The 19,289-nt window shown below is 56.2% G+C and overlaps 1 protein-coding gene across 7 annotated transcripts in view; it reads right to left on the bottom strand.

The window, feature by feature from the left end:
- Positions 1–19,289, bottom strand: part of IQSEC1 (IQ motif and Sec7 domain ArfGEF 1) — a 423,845-nt gene that overhangs the window by 155,510 nt on the left and 249,046 nt on the right. The window contains exon 1 of one of the 7 annotated variants that reach the window (XM_078442700.2): positions 13,649–14,089. The exons of the other annotated variants lie outside the window; for them this stretch is intronic. Coding sequence (XP_078298826.2) covers positions 13,649–13,671 — 23 coding nt within the window. The 5' untranslated portion in view covers positions 13,672–14,089. Of the gene's footprint in view, positions 1–13,648; positions 14,090–19,289 lie in introns of those variants that run through there. 7 annotated transcript variants of the gene reach the window in all.

The raw sequence follows: 19,289 nt of genomic DNA, 5'->3' as shown, positions 1-19,289 counted from the left end.
AAGAAGTGGTTCTTCACTCTGTGTGTGTGTGGGGGGGGTGCGTCAGGCCATTTGGGGACAGTGATTCATTCATCCCACTTAGTAACCATGCAGTCCCCACTTTGGGCCAGGCTCTCTAAGAGCTTAGGACTGACTCACATCACCCTCACAGCCAGCCTGCGATGTGGGATGTCCTTATCTCCACTTCACAGATGAGAAAACAGAGGCTCCCGGATGTGATCAGGGGCATTATTCCGAGCACAGGACGATACGGAGTGAATAAGACAGACCCATCACTGTCCGTGTGGACGGAGGGGGCACACAAGAAAAGTAGATAAGGATATGTACACAGACAAGGCCGCTTGGACCAGTACAGAAAGTAGGAGCAGCTGCACGAGACAGGAGAGACACTAGCCAAGAAAAGCCCCTAAGAAGAAGTGACCGCTGGCTCTGAAGGGCGGGGCTCCGTGTAATGGATAAGCAAGGGAAAGGCCTGAGGCGGGAGCCAGCTGTGCACGTTCAAGGTGAGGGTCCCTCATGTGGTGCACGGGGCCGGGCCAGGCATCTGCTGCAGGAACGAAGCCTGGCTTGGAGAAGGAGGCCCACTGAGCCCCCCAATACCACCACTCCAGCCCAGCATGGAGCCCAGTTCGGGGCTTGAACTCACGACCCTGAGATCAAGACCTGAGCTGAGATCAAGAGTCAGATACTTAATGGTTGAGCCACCCAGGTGCCCCAAGCTTCTCAAGGGCTGTAGAGGGCCCCAAAGCCTTAGTGGGGGGTGGGGGGGGGTGGTGTCTGGATAAAAGGGGAGTCCTAACCTACACCCTCGGTTCATGGGACGGAGGGGCTGGAAAGCAGCTCAGTGTGTGGGGGCTTCTATTTCAGGGGTGGCAAGATGCCATCACAGCTCTGTCCCCCACATGGCTGGTCTCTGCTTGGGACACAGAGCACTCTCTGGGCAGATGGTTACGGCCCAGGCAGAAGGCCTTGGGTGTCCTTGGCCCACGGGGTGGGCTGGTGGCTGCAGCAGCAGCAGGCAGAGTCCATCTGTGGCTCAGCTGAGTGGGTGAATGGAGGCAGTGTCCCCACTGGAGGGTGAGAGTGGCGGTCCGACCCAGCCCCTGACCTCCCCAGACTCCAACCTACAGAACACCCAGCTAGGCCCTCCCCCAGCTCCCCTCTCTGTACCAGCAATTCCCATATGGGGGGGCCCATTATGGTGATAGCATTGCCACCCACCCAGACCCCCAAGGCAGACCCCTGAGTACTATAGTCTGTGACCCCTTTGATGCCTTCCTCTCCCTCCCCGCCCCCATCCCCCCTCTCCCCCCCACGTCCTCGGGCTGACCCTCATTGGACACTCTCCTCCATGAGCTGCCTTGGCCTCCCCCTTGGACCACCTCTGGCACTTCCCATAATGCCTGCCCCACCCAGCCCAGGCCTGGCATGGGAGCACCCTCTGGACAGCGCTTTCTGGGTGAAAGAAAGAGAGACAGACAACAAACTTCAGGCTGAAGGAGACAATGTGGGACATCCTTCTCTCACCTGACAAACACCGAGAGCTGTTCTGCGTCAGGCTCTGGCCTGTCACTAAGGCCTGGCTCAAGTGCCACCTCCTGGGCATAGCTCCCCAGGGTCTCTGGTCCCTCAGTCAGTACAGAGATAGTTGCAGAGCACAAAAAGGAGGGGGGTGTGGCTGGAGGGAGCAAGTAGGGGGAGGCTGGAAGGCTCCTGAGGGCCTGGCCTGGAGATCCTATGACCCGATATGTGTGCAATGTCAGTGAGACAGATGTGGCCCTAGGGGAGGGGGTGAGCAACCCTGCTGTCCCCAAGCCAGAGTCCACACCCTGGCTTTCCACTGATGGGCTAGGTGACCCTGGGGGAGAGCTCTGTCCTCTCAGGGCTCATGTCCCTGTCTGGGGCTGCCTGGTAGGGATACCTATCTAAGGCCTGATGACAGGCTAAGCGCGTGTCTACAGAGGCAAAGCCATACGCACAGCGTGGCTGGGGAAGGCTGCTGGAGGGGAGGACGCCCTGCGTGTCTGGCCCGTGCAGCACCCACCCTGCCCGTGGAGCTCTGGGGTTGGCAGATCCTCACCCCTAGGCTCCAGGAGGAAGCAGCAGCCCTGAGAACAGGAGGGGGAACCCACAATTGGTCCAGGGAACACATCAGCTGAGTACAGGACCTGGACCCGGACCCGGACTACCCAGGCCCGAATCCCCTTCAGCCCACAGGGCCCTTGAGGCTAGCTTCGTGCCTCGTGGAGCCTCGAGCTCTCCTTCTAAGGAAGAGCCTCCAGACCCTGCTCTGCCTCTCTGGTGGCTCTGAGCCTCATAGGTACCTCCTAGTGAGCGCTCTCTAACCTGGGAAACGCCATGGACAAATCTCGGGCCCTGTACATTCTGGCTGCAGAAGCCCAGGCCATTTGAGGGCCTGACCCTTGCTGAGAAATTGCTCTCCCCTGAGAACCCTTTTGTGCCACCTGAAGTCATCTCTGTGAGTCCTCACTCTGGCCTCAGGGGCCCGGGAATGGCCCATTTACAGATGCGGGGCAGGCCTGCCCCACAGCCCTCACTCTGCCTCTCCCCCAGGCTGCTCCCCTCCAGGGAGACAAGGCGCAGACAGGATTTCCCCCTCCCTGAGGTGCTGGTTAAAAAGGATGTGAGGTCGATCTGAAACATAATTTTTTTTTTTTTTTTGGAAATATACGGTGCCCCAGGCAGCTTAAAAAAAGTGTTGTTTTTTTTTTTTTTAAATACATACTACTGGGAAAAAGAGCAAAGATGAAATGGTAAGAAAAATGATTTCTTGTTTATAGGTCCCAGCTTGGCTAAGAAGGATGGAGGTGCGGCAGCCTGGGATGGGAGGTCACCTGGTCCCGGGCATCGAGCATGGGGGTGGGGGGCGGTCCTGAGGATTTATGTAGATACACCCAGGGGTAAACCCTGTCCTCCCATCCGTAGAGCCCCTGGCACTCAGGGTCAGTGAGTCCAGGCTCTGTGCTGGGGCCAGGGGCCGGCCGCCTGGGTGAAGGGGGGCATCCCTGTGCCTACCTGTGGCTTTGGTAGCTGTGTGCATATGCCCCAGCTGAGGCGGCCCGCTTGGCCTATGTTGCCCTCTGCTTCCAAATATACTCAGTGGGCTGTCTGTAGCCTCGGTTTACTGCCCCGCCCCCACAAACACACACAAGTGAATCCTCCCCCTACATGGTCAGGTGGGGCTGACCCCACCTGCCCAGCTCCAGAGGCAGCCAAGTGACAGAAGCAAGCTGACTGGCATACAGCCTTCCCTGGGCCATGGAGGTGGTTTCGGGAGTGGCCATGAGCCCCAGGGCTGACCAGTGAGATGGGAGGCCAGAGCTCCCACAGGGGAACATGACCCCAGGGGCAGACAAACAGGGGAGCAGAGTATTAGAGCCCCTGGAACCAGCCACACTGAAGCAGACCCCTGGGCTGTGCCCGGATAGTAACCATTCAAATCTCTTCTGACTCGAGTTTCTGTCCTTTGCCACCCAAGGGCTCCTGGGTTAAGTCCGCTCCCCAGCCCCGGCCTGGCTTCCTTCCCTTCCCAGATCTCCATGTTCCTTAAGCCCCAGTGTGTCCCAAAGCTTCTCTCTGCGTGGTGAGAATCCAGGGAAGGCAGGGGACGAGAACAGTATTTTAGGTCACAGATCCACCATGTGCTTTATTACCTCACGGAATCCCGATGGCTACCCTGCAAAGCTGGAATTATTGGCCCCACTTGACAGACAAGGAAACTGAGCTTCAGAGAGGTTAAGCCATCTGTCCCAAGCCCCACTGCCACCGGGTGGCAGATACGGGGCTCCATCTGAGCAACTTCTTGGAGGGTGGCTGGGCCCTGTGGCAGGGGGTGATATTGGAAAAGCCCTCGAGAATGCCAACACGGTGCCCCCTCCCAGCTCCGCTGTCCCCCCACCCCCCGCCCCAGTCTCAGGGAGCTCCTCTGAGGCAGCCTGATCACCCAGCAGCCCTGGAGATTGTCGGGGACTGAAGCCGACCCAGGATGGGGGATTGAGGGACTTGGAAGGTGCCTGCAGCCATCTGGGTGACAACGGAGTGAAGCCGGGCGTTTCTCTCTTGTTCGATAATGAGAGCAAATGTGAGGAAGGCTCTCTGTGTTATCACAGGGCCCAGCAAGCGTGGCGAGACACAGGCTGTGATTTTCAGTGAGGGCTGTGGTGATTAAAAATGCATCACTTCCCTTATTAACCATTCCAAACAGATGCCGGGACCGTCTTGACGAGGAATGGAACTGTCGAAGCCAATAAAACATCTTGCAATTAGCCACGCTCAGATGGGCTGCCCGCTAAGCTCCGAGGCTGCTCCAGTGGGACCCTGTCACAATTGGATGATTTGTCCCTCTGAGGACAGGCCAGTGCACCAGTGTCCAACAAGGTCAGGCGTGACCGGAGACTGGGAGACTCGGGGCATCTCCAGCCCGGGCCTCGTGTCCCCAGCTCATCCCCAGAAGGTCAGGTGGACGAGAGCAGGAGGCCAGAGTCCTCCAGCTGGGGTCTGTCCAGGGAGCCCAGCCCCCGAGATCCCAGGTGGATCGGGCCCTGAGCCCACACCACACTCGGTCTGGCTTCAGCCCCGCCGTCCCCAGCCTCACCGGCCTTGTCCTGGCTCTCCCTCAACCCGTGACAAGTCAATTTGCCAAAATCCCATTCACTGAATAGTCAATTTGCAGGACGACAGGCTCATCAAAAACACTCGATTCCCTTAACCTTTTTGTTTTAGTTGGCTGGGTTACATTTTTGCTTTCAAATGGCATTTGAACGAAGGTTTGATTTGTGTCTCCCTGAGAATGGGCACAGAGAGACAGAGGGGACAGAGGAAGAATGAGGTGGCTGTATTATCACCCACACAGGTGGCACTGGGCGGAGGCTGAGCGGGAGGGAGTGGACGGTCCAGGCCCACTTGGGGGAGCCTCTAGGTGGGGCCGGGCCCAGGCTTTGGGAGGGTGGGGTGCTTTGGGGTTAGGGTCTCTAGGGAGAGCTCCAGACTCTCAACCTTCTTGCCAGGGCTGACCAGGCACCGGCTGGCAGCAAAAGGGGCCTATGTTGTCTTTCTGGGGTAGGGAAGGAAGCGGGTCCCCGTGCCCCTGGCTGGGGAGAGGTCAAGGGGTCTCACCTGTCAGGGAGGGGAGGGCGAGAGAGGTCAGTGACCACACAGGCTTCTCCTGGAAGGACCAAGACAGGGGGTTGCTGGTCTTCCTGTCTCGTAGTAGCCCATCAGACCCAGCACCGGTCCTCAGCCCTTTTAAAAAGTTAAACCTGTTATTTTGAGACCCCTATAGATTCACTGGTAGTTGCTGAAAGTAACAGAGAGAAATCCTATGTGTAGAGGACAATATCACCCACCAGGATACTGCCGTTGTACCGTCCATCATCCTAGATTTCCCGTTTTACTCCTACTCATGTGCATGCGTCTGCATGTGTGCGTGTGCCCATGTGTGCACGTGTGCGTTTGGTTCCATGCCCTCCCATCGCACGTGCAGGTTCACATACCCACCCTCCCAGTCAAAACACGCAACCGTTCCATTACAAGGAGCCCTTGTCCACCCCTCTCTTTTACAACCCAAACCTTCTGCGACCCCCTTCTCTGTTCTGAAACAGAGCTCACAAATAACGGATCTATCTACATGCATATTTTAAAACAAAAGTCAACAGAATGCCCTCACTGTAACAACACAGAAAAGGAGCAAAGTGACCCACAAGGAAGTGACAGGCATCAGGTGTGATAGTGGTGGGTCTGGCTGTCCCACAGGGCAAATGAGGAGGTCAGCTGCCTGCCTCTCTAGGCGACGGTGGCTCCAACCCAGATGGATGCAGGGGCTTGCCGGCCAGTCGGTGCCACAGGGGATGCTGCCCTCCATGACGGGATCCTTTGAATGGTGACAGCACTTGGCAAAGCTCTGAACATACCAAAGTCTGATCTGCCCTCGACTGTGAGAAGAGCAGTGTGTTCCTGGGAAACTCAATGTATATTAAAATCATATGAAATGCATTTTGTAGCTCGGATGTCGAATAGAGTGAGGTCCCAGGCTGTTAATTACGCACGGATTTTCAATCCCATGAATCTGGGGTTAGACATTCGCAGGTTCTTGGCTGTGCAGGCCTGCCCCACACGGTGCACGGAGCTAGACCTCTGACCCCTGCCAGCCACACACCTTTCCTTGAGGCCCCCATAATGCCTGCTAACATCTCCAGTGGCCCCAAGGAGGCAGTGCGGCCCTGCTGAAAGTCCCCACAACTCACTCTCTGTCCCCACGTGGACAGTTCCACCTGTATCTGTCTCCCCAGGGGAAGGGGCTGCGGTCCCCCAGGATCCAGCCCAGGCCCGGTGCTGGACAGGTGCTAATAAATGTGCCCAATAGGGCTGATCTGGACAGAGTCAGCCAAGGTGACAATGGTGAAGCTATGACGAACTGGCTCCCCTGAGGCCTGGTGGGTCAGGGCTTCCCATCAGGAGACTGCTGCTTCCTTTAAGGGCCCGTTGGTCACCATGTCCTCCAAAATGAGCTTTTAATTGGCTCAAATCCGGAACTTCAAAGCAGTGATTGGAAACGAAACTGCTTTATGCAACTGGCTTGGCAGCTGGGGCATCTCAATAATAAAGCACATGTGCAAATACACAGAACTTCCCTGAAGGACCTGAAGGAAGCAGACACAGCAGTGTCCCTCTAAGTAGAGGGACAAGGAGGGAGGAATTGATTTTGTACTGTGTACAGACATTTAAAAAAATGTTTATGTATTTCTGAGAGAGAGAGAGAGAGAGAGAGAGAGAGAGAGAGACTCTGTTGAGTGCAAGCCGGGGAGGGGCAGAGAGAGAGAGAGGGAGACACAGAATCCGAAGCAGGCCCAGGCTCTGAGCTGTCAGCACAGAGCCCAACGCGGGGCTCGAACTCACAAACCCTGAGATCATGATCTGAGCCAAGGTCAGACGATCAACCAACTGGGCCACCTAGGTGCTCTTGTGTACAGACAGTTTTGTTCCATGCGGATGAATTATCTCTCAATTATATGAATAAATAATCACCAAAAAAACCAGATCGAAGCAGGTATTGTGTGATTAAAAATTGTTTGAGCACCTACTGTGTGCCAGGCACCCCCAGAGAGCCCATCCCCCTGGAATGCTTATGTCCTAAGGACTGGGTTCTGGATGGAGGGCCCAGAGCCCCCCGAATCTCCCCTCTGTCCCGGGACAGAGACCCCAGTGAAGGCAGTGGAGGCACTGGCAGGTGCCCAGCCAGTCCCACCCCTCCTGAGTCAACGCCAGGGGTCCCCGGAGCTAAGCGGTCCAACAGAAAGTGCGAGGCCTGCATCGCTCAGCCTTTATCAAAGAAAGGGTAGATCAGAACCACAACGAGACCACATCACACCATGAGGATGGCTGTTAGGAAAAGCCCCAAACACAAAATAGCAAGCACTGTTGAGGATGCGGAGAAATTGAAACACGTGTGCATTGCTGGAAGGAACGTAAAATGGTGCAGCTGCTGTGGAATACAATACACTGGTTCCTCAAAGAATTAAATATACAGGCACCTGGGGGGCTCAGTCGGTTGGGCGTCCGACTTTGGCTCAGGTCACGATCTTGCAGTTCGTGGGATCGAGCCCCGCGTCGGGCTCTGTGCTGACAGCTCGGAGCCTGGAGCCTGCTTCTGATTCTGTGTCTCCCTCTCTCTCTCTGCCCCTCCCTCATTCCCACGCTGTGTCTGTCTGTCTCTCTGTCAAAAGTAAACACTAAAAAATTTTTTTATTAATCAAATATAGGGGCGCCCGGGTGGCTCAGTCGGTTAAGCTCAGGTCATGATATGGGCTCAGGTCGTGATCTGGCAGTTTGTGGGATCGAGCCCCGCGTCGGGCTCCATGCTGAGTGGAGAGCCTGCTTGGGATTGTCTCTCTGCCGGTCCCCCCCCCCCCCAAATAAATAACTAAACAATTTTTAAAAACTAAATACAGAATTACCAGATGATGCAGCATTTCCACTTCTGGGTATGTAACCAAAAGGATCAAAAGCAGGGTCTGGAAGAGATGTTGGTACACACATGCTCATGGCAGTGTTATTCACAAGAGCTAAACGTGGATGCATCAAGTGTCCACTGATGGGTGAACTAATAAAGAAGATGCGGTCTATCCACACAATGGAATATTATTCACCCCTAGAAAGGAAGGACATTGTGAGAGACGCTACAACATGGATGAACCTTGAGGACATAATGCTGAGTGAAATCAGCCAGTCACGAAAGGACAAATACCCTACCTATGATCCCATTTATATGCGGTCTCTAGAGCAGACAAACGTAAGTGGTGGCGGAAGCTGGGGGAGGGGAACGGGGAGTTAGTGTTTAATGGGGACAGAGTTTCAGTTTGGGAAGATGAAAAGGTTCTGGAGGTGGATGGTGGGGACGGCTGCACAACAGTGTGAGTATATATGTATATATATTTTTAATATATATTTTTTTAATTTGGGGGGGAGGGGCAGAGGGAGAGAGTGAATCCCAAGCACTGAGGGCCTGACCCCATGACCCCGGGATCATGACCCGAGCCGAAATCAAGAGGACGGTGCTCAGCCAACTGAGCCCCCGGGTTCCCCAGCACTGTGACTGTATCTCATGCCACTGAACTGCACCCTTACAAATGGTTAAAATGGTAAATTTTATGCTACGTGTGTATTTTATCACAACTTTAAGAAGAAGGTTGTCGGTGTCTTGCCAGGCCAGGGCCTGCAGGGCTGCCGAGAAACAAAGTGGGGCCCTGCCTGCAAGGGACGCCCCGAGTCTGGTGGGGGAGACAGGGAAGCGGGTAGTCGGTGACAACAGAGGGCCCTGTAGTGTGGCACAGGGGAGGCCTGGGGATCCAGGAGCCCAGCGAGGGGACCCATTTGCCTGGGGAGTCCAGAAAGAGGCATGAGCTGGATGTTGGGGCCTGAGGTGAGGGGCGGAAAGGGTATCCCTGGAAGAGGAACCAGCAGGGGCCAAAATGTGGAGGCGTGAACTCTGTCTCCTAAGAGCCTGGGCAGGAGTGGGGTGCAGCGGGGTCAGCACAGGACAGGAGAAGCGGGAGGCATTAGGGGCCCTGGAGCCAGAGACGGGGAGTGTGCGAGCAGGGCCACCCCACTGCTCTGCGGCGCCCGCCCTATTTTCTTCCCTCCGTCTCACTAGGGCTTGGGCCCCTGTGGCCTTGTTCACCACCCCTCCGGACCGCAGCTGTTTGCTGCGAGCACCCCACCAGGGCTGGCACACAGACCGGGTCGGATGAATGAATTGGCGCGTGGACGATGACCCCACGGTGACCACGTATGACAGGCAGACTCAGGTGTGTGCGAAAGATTCAGGATGTCTGAATGCAGCTTCCCCTTCTTGGAGCCACCGGTCCCTCTCCTCCCAGCCACCCATGCGGTCCGGTACCCGGCAAGAGCTGACCCTGCCGCTCTGCTTCTGGGTGACAACACAGGCGCAGAGAGGGCGAGAGGCCTGCCCAGGATCACAGAGCCAGGCAGGGCCAGAGCTGGAGTGGAATGTCCTTCTCTTGTTCTAGAAGACCCTGGGAGGGCCTCAGAGACCTAGGGGCAGGGGTGAGGTGACACAGAGACAACAGGAGCCAGAGTGCAGGTGGGGTGAGACACGCCAGGGAAAGTGGCGGCCTCAGATAAGCCCGGTGGGTGGTCAGTCGGCACCCAACAACAATGCCTCCTGGGCCCCTGTTGACCACAACAGAACTGGGGTTAGACCATGATCCAGGGGCATTCTCAGGAGCATCCTGGCTCCCAGCCCCTGCCATTAGCAGACCTGCAGGGAGCAAGCTTCACCCCTGCTTAGCCAGCCTCTGCCTCACCGGCAGTTTTCCTGGCTGTCCAAATGGGGTGTGGAGGTCTGAGGCCCTAGGATGTCACTAGTCTCTGGGGACACATGCGCCCTACTACGGGCATGGGAAAAGGACAAATGAGAGCCCTGCCTGGCCTCCCCTCCAACTTCCCCACAGTCCAGCCATGGAACCATGGCCACCACCCCTGATCAGGACCCTCCATGGCTCCCTCCCGGCCACTACCTGCAGAGAGAGTCTACTCCTGGCACTCCAGGTGACTTCTGCCTTGGGTCCTGCCCACATTTTCAGTGTCATCTCTGTCTTTTCCCTCACGCTTGGGGCTCGGACCAGACGTAGCTGCTTTCAGTAAAAGCCTTTAGTATATGCACAGCACTGGAGCTGGGCTTTAGGGGCTGGCTGTGCAGCCTCAAGCCCTGTGCTACCCCCTCACCGGGTGCCACCTGGGACAAGTTATTTGATAACTCAGTGGCATTGTCAGCACAATAGGGATAATAACAGCCCCACCTCCCAGGGTCACTGTGAAGGTCAAATGAGCTTATGCCTGCAACATTCTTGCCATCGTGGCCTGACATTTGTGTACCTGAAGTGCTCGTCCCTCCTTGACCACCTGGAAAATTCCCATTCACACTACATGCCTGCTGTAGGATGCAGTGACCCTCCCCATCGCCGGGTCATCTTCCTGTCCCGGCCCTTGGCACTGTGTATTGAGAGTGTCTGTTCATGTCTGTCTCGCCCACCGGCCTTCAGGCTCCCAGAAGGCAGAAACTATCTATTACTCAGCAATGTGCCCCACTGCTTAGGGCAGTGCCCGCTGCAGATCCATAATTCATTCATTCAACAGAGATTTACTGAGCAGTTACTATATGCCTGTGCTTTTCTAGATGCTAGGGTAGCAGCAGCTAACACACTGTCAACCTCTCTGCCCTGGTACGTTCTAGCAGGTGAACCAATCAACCAACAGCAGCAGGCAGATGGAGACAGCGCTGGGCAGAGAAGGAATAAAGGAATGTCAGGTGAGGAGTCATGGAAGTTCCAGCCAGAGTGAATGAATGAATGAGCAGGAGGCGCCCCACTTCAGCCCCCAACCCCCCAGAAGCTGTGAATTTCACACTCAGTGCGAACTCCCTGTAGCCCCAGCTTTCCGTGTTCAAGCAGCAGGATGTGACGTGCCCGTAAGACGGCGGTTACCCTGTTAAGTGTAGTTACAGTCTGAAAGGGGCTCACCTTAATTAAGACACCATTAATTAAGCCGTCAGTATGGTAATGATCTCAGTTGTTAGCAAATTTGATTAAGGAGCTGATTCTGGAGGCCTCGCGATTTCCCCCCATTGCATTAATAAATCTCCCGCTCGTGTCGTATTGCCGTCCTTTATCTTGTTCACTCTGCCACCGCTGTAAGTGACTGAGCCCCCCCCCGGCGGGTACCCACCCTCAGACAGAGCCCAAATGTCATAACATTCTCTTAGGGCCTGCTCCAGGGGACCCAGAGGATGGCCACCTGGACGAGCTCCTCTAAGCCACGGGACACCCTGATCCTGCCACGCACGGGGACCCCGGAGCGAGTCGGTCGAGTCTGGCACGTGACATACCAGGGGAGGGACCCCACTGTCAAGGAAACAACCACGTGACCTCGGCCACGCTCCTACCCTCCCTGAGCCTCAGTTTCCTCTTCTGTAAGATGAGATCAACAACACCCCCATTCTAGAACAGTTGGTGAGAACCAACAGGGCAACTGGGCGGAAAGGGCTCTGAAGCTAAATGGTACGACGGTATGTCGGCCAGATGCTACCATGCTTGGGTTTCCAGCTGCCCTGAGAGTTAAACAGCTAGAGACACGCCGCTCCCCGTCCCCCGTCCCCCCTACCGCATCAAAAGCGCTGGGAACAAAGGTCGAGCAGCAGGTGCTAGGAGAGCCCTGGTTCTGGGCCACGGTGAAGCAGGGAGCAAACACACAGGGCTCTGTGTCTGCTGTGCAGCCTTGTCAAGCAGGTCTGCTCTGGGTCCCAAGTCTTTCCCTAAAAACAATGGGGCAATGGCTCATCTCCAGTCGCCCCCTCCCCAGCCTCTCTGCCACCTCTGGTAGCCATAGGTTTGTGGCAGCACCTGGGTGCTGGATGTCACGGTACCAGGCTGTAGGAGCCTGAGAGCCGGAGGAGCATAAAAGGACCCACACCAATGAGAGGCAGGGGGCACAGAGCCCCCCAACAGGCCCTCCCTCTGCACCGGCTCAGCCCCTCTCCCAGGCAAGCCGGGCAGGGCAGGGCAGGCTTCGTCTAGGAGACGAAACTGCCAGGAGCTTAAAGTGCAGGTTCCAGGGCTCCTGGCGGACCGAACCAGTCTGTACTGGTATTGGGGCAAGTACTGGATGGCAACTGTGTCCCTGGCAAGACCGTGAGCAGATAGGCTTGGGCAGCTCCTGGGCCCGGGCAAAGGTGTGGCAGGAAGAAGACGGCTGCCCGGGGAGGGCCCTCTTCCCAGCAACGGTGGCGGATGCAGCAATGGTGGGGAAGGATTTACTATTTGTTTCCAAAAATACAGCTAGGACCTTGTCACAGCGAGTGAGAGAGAACACTGGGGTTCCTGCTCACATCAGCACCGCAACCTGTGGGCTTTTCCACTAAAAAAGCAAATGAACATCATAGCAAACCGTAGACACAGGCCACCTTCACCACCACCCAGGGCTCCTGTCGGGGCCTGCTGGCGCATGGCAAGAAGTATGTTTATTTTCCTTCACACTCCATTAGCGAGAGAGCTGTCCCTCCACGGAGGGGTGGGGGTGCTGCTTAACTGGGAGCTCCACAGGTCCTTGTCACGGTATAGGGTCGTGAGGCCTTGGAGTGGCCCCCAAGATGTCCCCCTAAATGAGGCTCCAGGCTTCTCCTTTCTAGTCCTGGGGATGGAGCCCAGCCCAAGAGGCTCCAACTCTGTTCTCTAACCTTACAAGGTCTGAGGTCACTGAACAGCCCTGAAAGCTGAGGTGTGGGGCAAATTGCCTAGGGCAGGTGGAGATGTGGAGCTGTGTCCCACCCTACAGCTCTGAGCCCTAGAGGAAGGATCCTGCAAGGCCAGAGACCGAAGGTTCCTCGCCCCAGAACAGCACGGTGCAGAGCCCCAAGAGCCGTGAGGCAAGCTGGCGTTCTAATCCGATGCCCCCCCGGGAAGCCTAGCTTAATGAGGCACGGACTTTGGTTTCCATAAATACCCAGACCCGTGATGTCACCACCCCGTGCAGAGTTTAACAGCTTCTACCACTGGCTGTAGGCCCAGCAGACGAGTGGTCTGCCGCTAGCCCACAGAACACCTGCGTGGCCCAGAAGGACACCAACGCCCCTGCTCTCGATGGCAGGCCGGACCTTCACCTGTCCATGGAGGACACGGCATCCTGTCCCCACCCCGACCTGCCTGCCAGCCTTCCATCAGGCACGGCAGAACTGCCGGTCACGGATGACCTGGGCAGGAGAGGCTTCTTCCAAATAGTCATGCTGAGGGCTATACCAAAAGCCGAAATGGCAGTGGTGGCTTTGAAAACCCTGGATATGGATTTGGGGGGATTACTTGCCCTCAGCGATAGGGAATTTCACAGCCCAATGGAGACCTGCTGACTAACAGCCTTTTCCTCATCACCACCAACAAATACCTCCACTGCAGGGCACAAACGCTGACAACCTCTGCCCGGAGGCCAGCTCCCTCTGCAAGACACCTGCACAGCAACCCCCCCCTCCCCCCACCAAGCCCCCACTCTGGCTCCAAGCTCAGCTGGGGCCCCTCTGGCCTCCGGCCCGAGTTTCAGGTATAAACCTGCCACATATACTCACAAGTAGCGTCTTCTGCAAGCCATCCTGTCTGGGGGCAATTTTCCCCTTCCCTCTCTCTCTCCAGCTGGGAAGGTTCCGCGTGGTTAGAGCAGGAGCAGGATGCTCAGCCGAGAAGTGGAAGGGAATAAAATTAAACAGAGGGGCGAGTCACATTCCCCGGGGGCGGCGGGCTCCTCCGCTGGGGCGGGAGAAGGGGGTGGGGGGTGACAGCAGCAGGCTCCGAGGGGCCCCGGGCACAGCAGGGTTCACACCATGCCCAAGAGCCTGCCAAGTCGTCCAGTCACCATGGTCGCCAGGTTGGGCGGGGGCGTCGGCCTCGCTGGTACCTGGGACCACCTCGGGTTTTTTCCCTCCCGCACATCCGGGGTGGCTGAGCGCGGGGAGGAGGGGGGTGCTGGGGGGAATCTGCGCCCGCTTTGCTCTCGCAGCATCCGGAGGAGGGGCGGGCGCTCGCGAGCCTCCCCCCGCCCCCCCACCGCTTCTCGGCGCCAAGGAGCAACGTAGTGCGGCCGCGCTGGACCAATCGCCGAGGCGCTCGTCGCCATGACAACTGCAGCATCAGGCGCGGCCACCCGGCGGCGCCCTCGCGGCAAAGCCACCCGCCCGACGGAGAGCGCCCGCGCAGCGCGAGGGTGCCGCAGCCTGCCGGGGCCCCTTCCTGGCTGGCTCTGGAAACCTGGAAATCTCGTTGCTAAAATGCACGACGCTGTCCAGAGCCTGCGATGACGCTGCTTTCCAGGGTGGCTTTTCTGCCTTTGGCACGGAGTCGTGCAAGCCATGGAGCGCAACAGGCTGGCGCCCTGGAGTCAGGCCCACCGGTTCCAAGGCTGGCTTTGACCCCTAAGGGCCTCGAGGCTGTGGACAAGCCGCTTCCCTTCTGGGAGCCTCGACTGATGCTATCGTGAAATGGGATCATAATGGCTACGTCACAGGGGTCCAGGAGGGCTTGTCACACACAGTAGCTGCACAGATGCATAGCTGTTATGATGTGTGCCGGCCATGTCCTGGAGCTAGGGAGAATTTCTGCTGTAGCTGTGGAACCCATTCATTCCTTCACCACTCACTCACTCATTTACTGTTTCTGGACTGGCAGCTCAGTGATGAATAAGGTGACGCTCTCATGGTGTTCACCTCTTAAGAGGGAAACAGGAAATCAACATGCAGTCACATATATAATTTTACATGGTAAGGAGGAGGACAAAAAGTAAAGCCGAAGAGGTAGAAGGGAGGGGGACAGCAGGAAGGAGGAAGCCATCTACATCAGACGGGGTGCTCAGGGAAGGCCTCTCTAAGAGGGCACATGTGGGCTGAATAATGGAAGATCCCGGGAAAGAACATTCCAGGCAGAGGGAAAAGCTAGTGTCAAGGCCCTGAGGCAGGAAGGAGCGGAGTGTGTTTGAGCAACACTGAGGAGGCCAGAGTGGCTGCAAGTGGTGAGCCACAGGGATGTGAGGGTGAGAAGGCCTACATCCACCCTCTCCCCTCCAGATTTTCTCTTTCACGCACAGATCTCTCCTTGTCTGATGGTTCACTGGGCAGAGTCTGTTTGCTCGTCTGTAAATCAGGAATCCAAAATCTATCTCGTATACGTACACACCTATAATTCTTATTTCCATTATAATCTTTACGACGTCAATGAGGTATAAGATTATCATAGTATTCTCCGGGGAGAAAACTAAAGCCAGAGCTTTAGCAGCTGGCCCAGAGCCACACAGCTGGTGAGTGGTATGCCAGGGGAGTCTGGCTCTGGAGTCCCGGCCCTTAAGCACCTGCAAATCTTCCTCTTTGGGAAGATCACATGAGACAATGGCTGTGAAAAGCCCACCCACCCTGGGCAGCTGTGAGGGCCATTCCCTTTTTCCTATTCTCTCTGGATTCTCAGACTCACTGAAGTTACGGGAAGGAGGGATCCTGCATCCTTAAGTTTTGTTCCTTCCTTTGGACAGTGGACAAAATGGAGCTCAGAGAGGGTGAGTGATGTGCCTGAAGTTGCACAGCACTGAGTGGCAGAAGTGGGACTGGGACCCAGTTCCTCTGGCTCCATGTCCCTTATGGGGCCAGGGTAGAGCGGAGCATCTGAGTGACTGGTAAATGGCATCAGAACAGCACGATGCTTCCTGATTCACCTCCTATAACAAATCTTTGAATGGCCAAGCTTCCTACACCGGGGGCTTCCCTCCCTGAGAATAATGCAGTCGTGGACATAATTGGTATTTCTGTGGACTTAACATGTTACAGATCCCCCCCCCCCCCATCTCTCCTGGAGTTGGACAAGTTCTTTTATTTTTTATTTTCGGACAAGACTTTAATAACAATACAAACATAGCAGCAGCTACAACCACGAGGGCTTCAGGAGGATCATTTTGCTTCAGATCTGATCTGATGTTCAGTGAATTCGTAGAGGCACTGTACAAAGTAGGTTGATTTCCCCTCCTACGCAGAGAGGTCTCACCTCTACACAGCAGCAGAGCAGACTCGAAGCCACCTCTCTGTGACTCCCAAGCCTGGGCCCTAGCAACTCCCCGCACGGCCTCCTCCACATGGGGATTATTTTATCACCCCCATCTTCCAGAAGAGGAAACTGAGGCTCAGAGCCCAGGCAGGCCCTGATTCCAGCGCCGGCACCAGCATCCTTTTCCTGGGTTTCCTCTCCTGCCCCAGTGCCCCAGGGAGCCTCCCCGGGGGGCCAGGACACCCCTCTGCATATTAACTGCTTTTTGGCACTTTCTCCTTATAAACAGACTTGCATGTCTGTTTCTTGTATGTTACACTGTTATTTCGAATTAGGGCACATGGCAAAGACATGGCATTCGGAAGCAAATGCCAAGAGCGTAGGCACCTGGGCTGTGTTTACAGGACACCCGGGCTGTTTTTGATTTCTGATGGTGGGTGTCCACCACAGGGTCGGGCACCAGAGAGTCCCCAAAACTCGTGGATCCAAGGCCCGGCAGGGAATTGGCGTTGGGACAGCTGCAGCTGCCACTCACTCTCAAGGCCCCTCTGGAAATGCCTGCACACACAACCCCCCCCAAACACACACCCACACCTTGTACCTGTCTGTGGCCCCCTGCAAGCAACCCAGACTAGAATGAGAAAGTGGCTGACAAGGAGCAGGTGGGGAAATCTTCCGCACCCAGGACTCCCCTCCTGGACTGGAAAATTCCAACCTGCAGGCTGACAGGCAGATTCACGCAGGGAATGTCTGGCTCCTGCACCCTGCTGCCCATGTGCCCCCATCTGTCCCCAGCACGAAAGGAGGCACAACGGCATTTGGAAAGAGGCAGGACAGAAAGGGCTGGAACACACAGTCCACAGATCCCCAGGCCACAGCACCTTTCAGGCTGGCAGCCCGGGAGTCCCAGGGATTGAACCTCTTCCATGGGGGTAGGATGGAGCTCCAGTCCTTGTCCTCAAGCCACCAACCCACCAACCGTTCTAGCCGTGGAAACACAGAACTGTCAACATTCTGACTCTTCAAAGCTCAGAATCACAAATCCTTCAAATCCTGGATTTTTTTTTTCCCTTTTAGCGTAAGCTTCACATTGGAAAGAAACAGAACCTTAATTGCACAAACAATCTGAAAATCTCTTCTCCTTCAACACAATGAAGTCCCCTTGACCGCACCCCTACATCTCACTCCCTTTGCCCACCTCCATAGAGGTAACTGCTGTCCTCTGTTTGGAGCACATGCTTCCAGAACTTTAGCGAAGTCTCTAGCTAGCTAGATTTATATGCCTATAGAAAATATGAAGAATTACATGGATGGACCTTAAAAAATGGCATCATATTAAGTTAAGAAAGTTTTAAAACTTTAAATACACCAAAAGTCATAAAGAGAAATATAGTGGGGCACCTGGGTGGCTCAGTCGGTTAAGCGTCTGACTTCAGCTCAGGTCATGATCTCACGGTTCATGAGTTCGAGCCCCGCGTCGGGCTCTGGGCCGATGGCTCAGAGCCTGGAGCCTGCTTCCGATTCTGTGTCTCCCTCTCTCTCTGCCCCTCCCCCGCTCATGCTCTACCTGTCTCTCTCTCAAAAGTAAAATATTGAAAAAAGAGAGAGAGAGGGAGAGAGAGACAGTAAACTCTGTTGTCCGCAGGGCCTCCTACAAGAATCAGACCATCACGAAGCTGATGGAAGCCGCGTCGCTGCCTCTCTTCTGCCTCCTCCCCAGCCCTTCCCTCCTCACATTTACACAGTGAGTTCACTGCAGAGTGAATCATTCCTATACAGCGTTCCTACTCAGACAGGTGCCCACAAAGGGCAGGGATGCTTGCACATGTTTTTAAACTTCCCACAAACAGAATCACACTGCACGTCGCTTTCTGCGATCCTCTTTCCCCAGTCAACATTCCACTCGGGGCACCGACTGATGGAATCTCTAAACCAGACTCTTCTTTGCTGAGTGGCCAAATCCTAGGCTTTTCTGATCACAGCCGTGGGCTGGGCTCTTGTTGCTGAGAGGGGCCTGGCAGGCTCGTGCACAGGCCTCATTTGGTTCTGAAACCGCCTCCCCCCCCCCCCCCCGCCCCACCCCTGCTCCTCACGTGCAGGCAGCGGAGGAAGGGAGGAGGCAGCTACTGCAAATATCTCTGGAAACGCGTGTGGACTCCTGGAAGCTTGGCAGACACCCTCTCTGCACTGCACCAAAATACCAAGGTGCCCTGTCCCCTGTACTTGGGGAGCAGAGAAGACCCTGGCCCCTGGACGGCTGTAGGAGGGGGTCCCTGACATGCGGCTGGAATGCAATGGCTGCTGCTTCTCAGGGCCATTTGGAGCCCCGACCGATGGAGATTTGGAAGCCCACAGGGCTGGCATCAGTCTCTGCCCTCCCACTGCTGTGCCAGGCTTGCCAAGGACGGCCCTGGTCTCCGGAGCTGGCTGAGGCCCATGAGAAGCGAGGGGGCTGTGGCCAGGAGGACGCTGCCTGCAGAAGCTCCTGCTACATCTGGGCCGTGCTGGTGGAGGAAAGGGGGTGCGGGAGAGGGGTGCTGCTCTGTGTGTCCACTTCTGCAGGGGCTGAGCCTCTGTGTCCCGCTCACCTGAAGGGCGAGAACTAGCAGGAGCAGAGGGTGCTGGGAACAGCCCCTGCCTTTCTGAGCCTCCACTCGTGAGCCTTCGAGAGCCCCCCAGCGTGATGGAGGGCGGGCGTGGCTGTGAACGAGAGGCACCACTGGTCAAGTGCAGGCGTCCTGAGGCCCGTGTAGGATGAACCAGCCACAGACGCTAAGCCAGAGCTGATGGGTCTGAGTGTGCCTTGGGGTGTAGGCTCCCTCCCTCTCCTAACATACTGCCTCTCCACTCTCCCCCACCCCAGAACCTGCACCTGCTCAGCAGGCAACGTAGCCTGGTAGTCCAGGCTGGGCTGGACTCTGGGCGGGTGACCCAACGTCAGCCTCCGCATCTATGCACTGAGTCTCACAGGGCATCTCCTTCTGCCTCCAGGCAAGGTCTAAACGAGTTACCGCGGGCAAAGCCCTTAGACCGGGGCCTGGTACTGCCTCCTTGCCCCAGAAGTGTCAGCCAGGCTGGTTATTGTTCTCGAGCTGGCCGGGATGCTGGAAAGTTCACAGAACTGAAATTCGCAGGGAACTGGAGCTAGAAGATGGGGGTGACACCTCCCCACCACCCCAGCTGAAATGA

Source organism: Panthera onca, chromosome A2 (assembly GCF_046562875.1).
Source record: "Panthera onca isolate mPanOnc1 chromosome A2, mPanOnc1 haplotype 2, whole genome shotgun sequence".
Classification (NCBI taxonomy): Eukaryota; Metazoa; Chordata; class Mammalia; order Carnivora; family Felidae; genus Panthera; species Panthera onca.
Note: the sequence above shows the minus strand (reverse complement) of the source record. Positions and strands in the feature narration are given on the sequence as shown.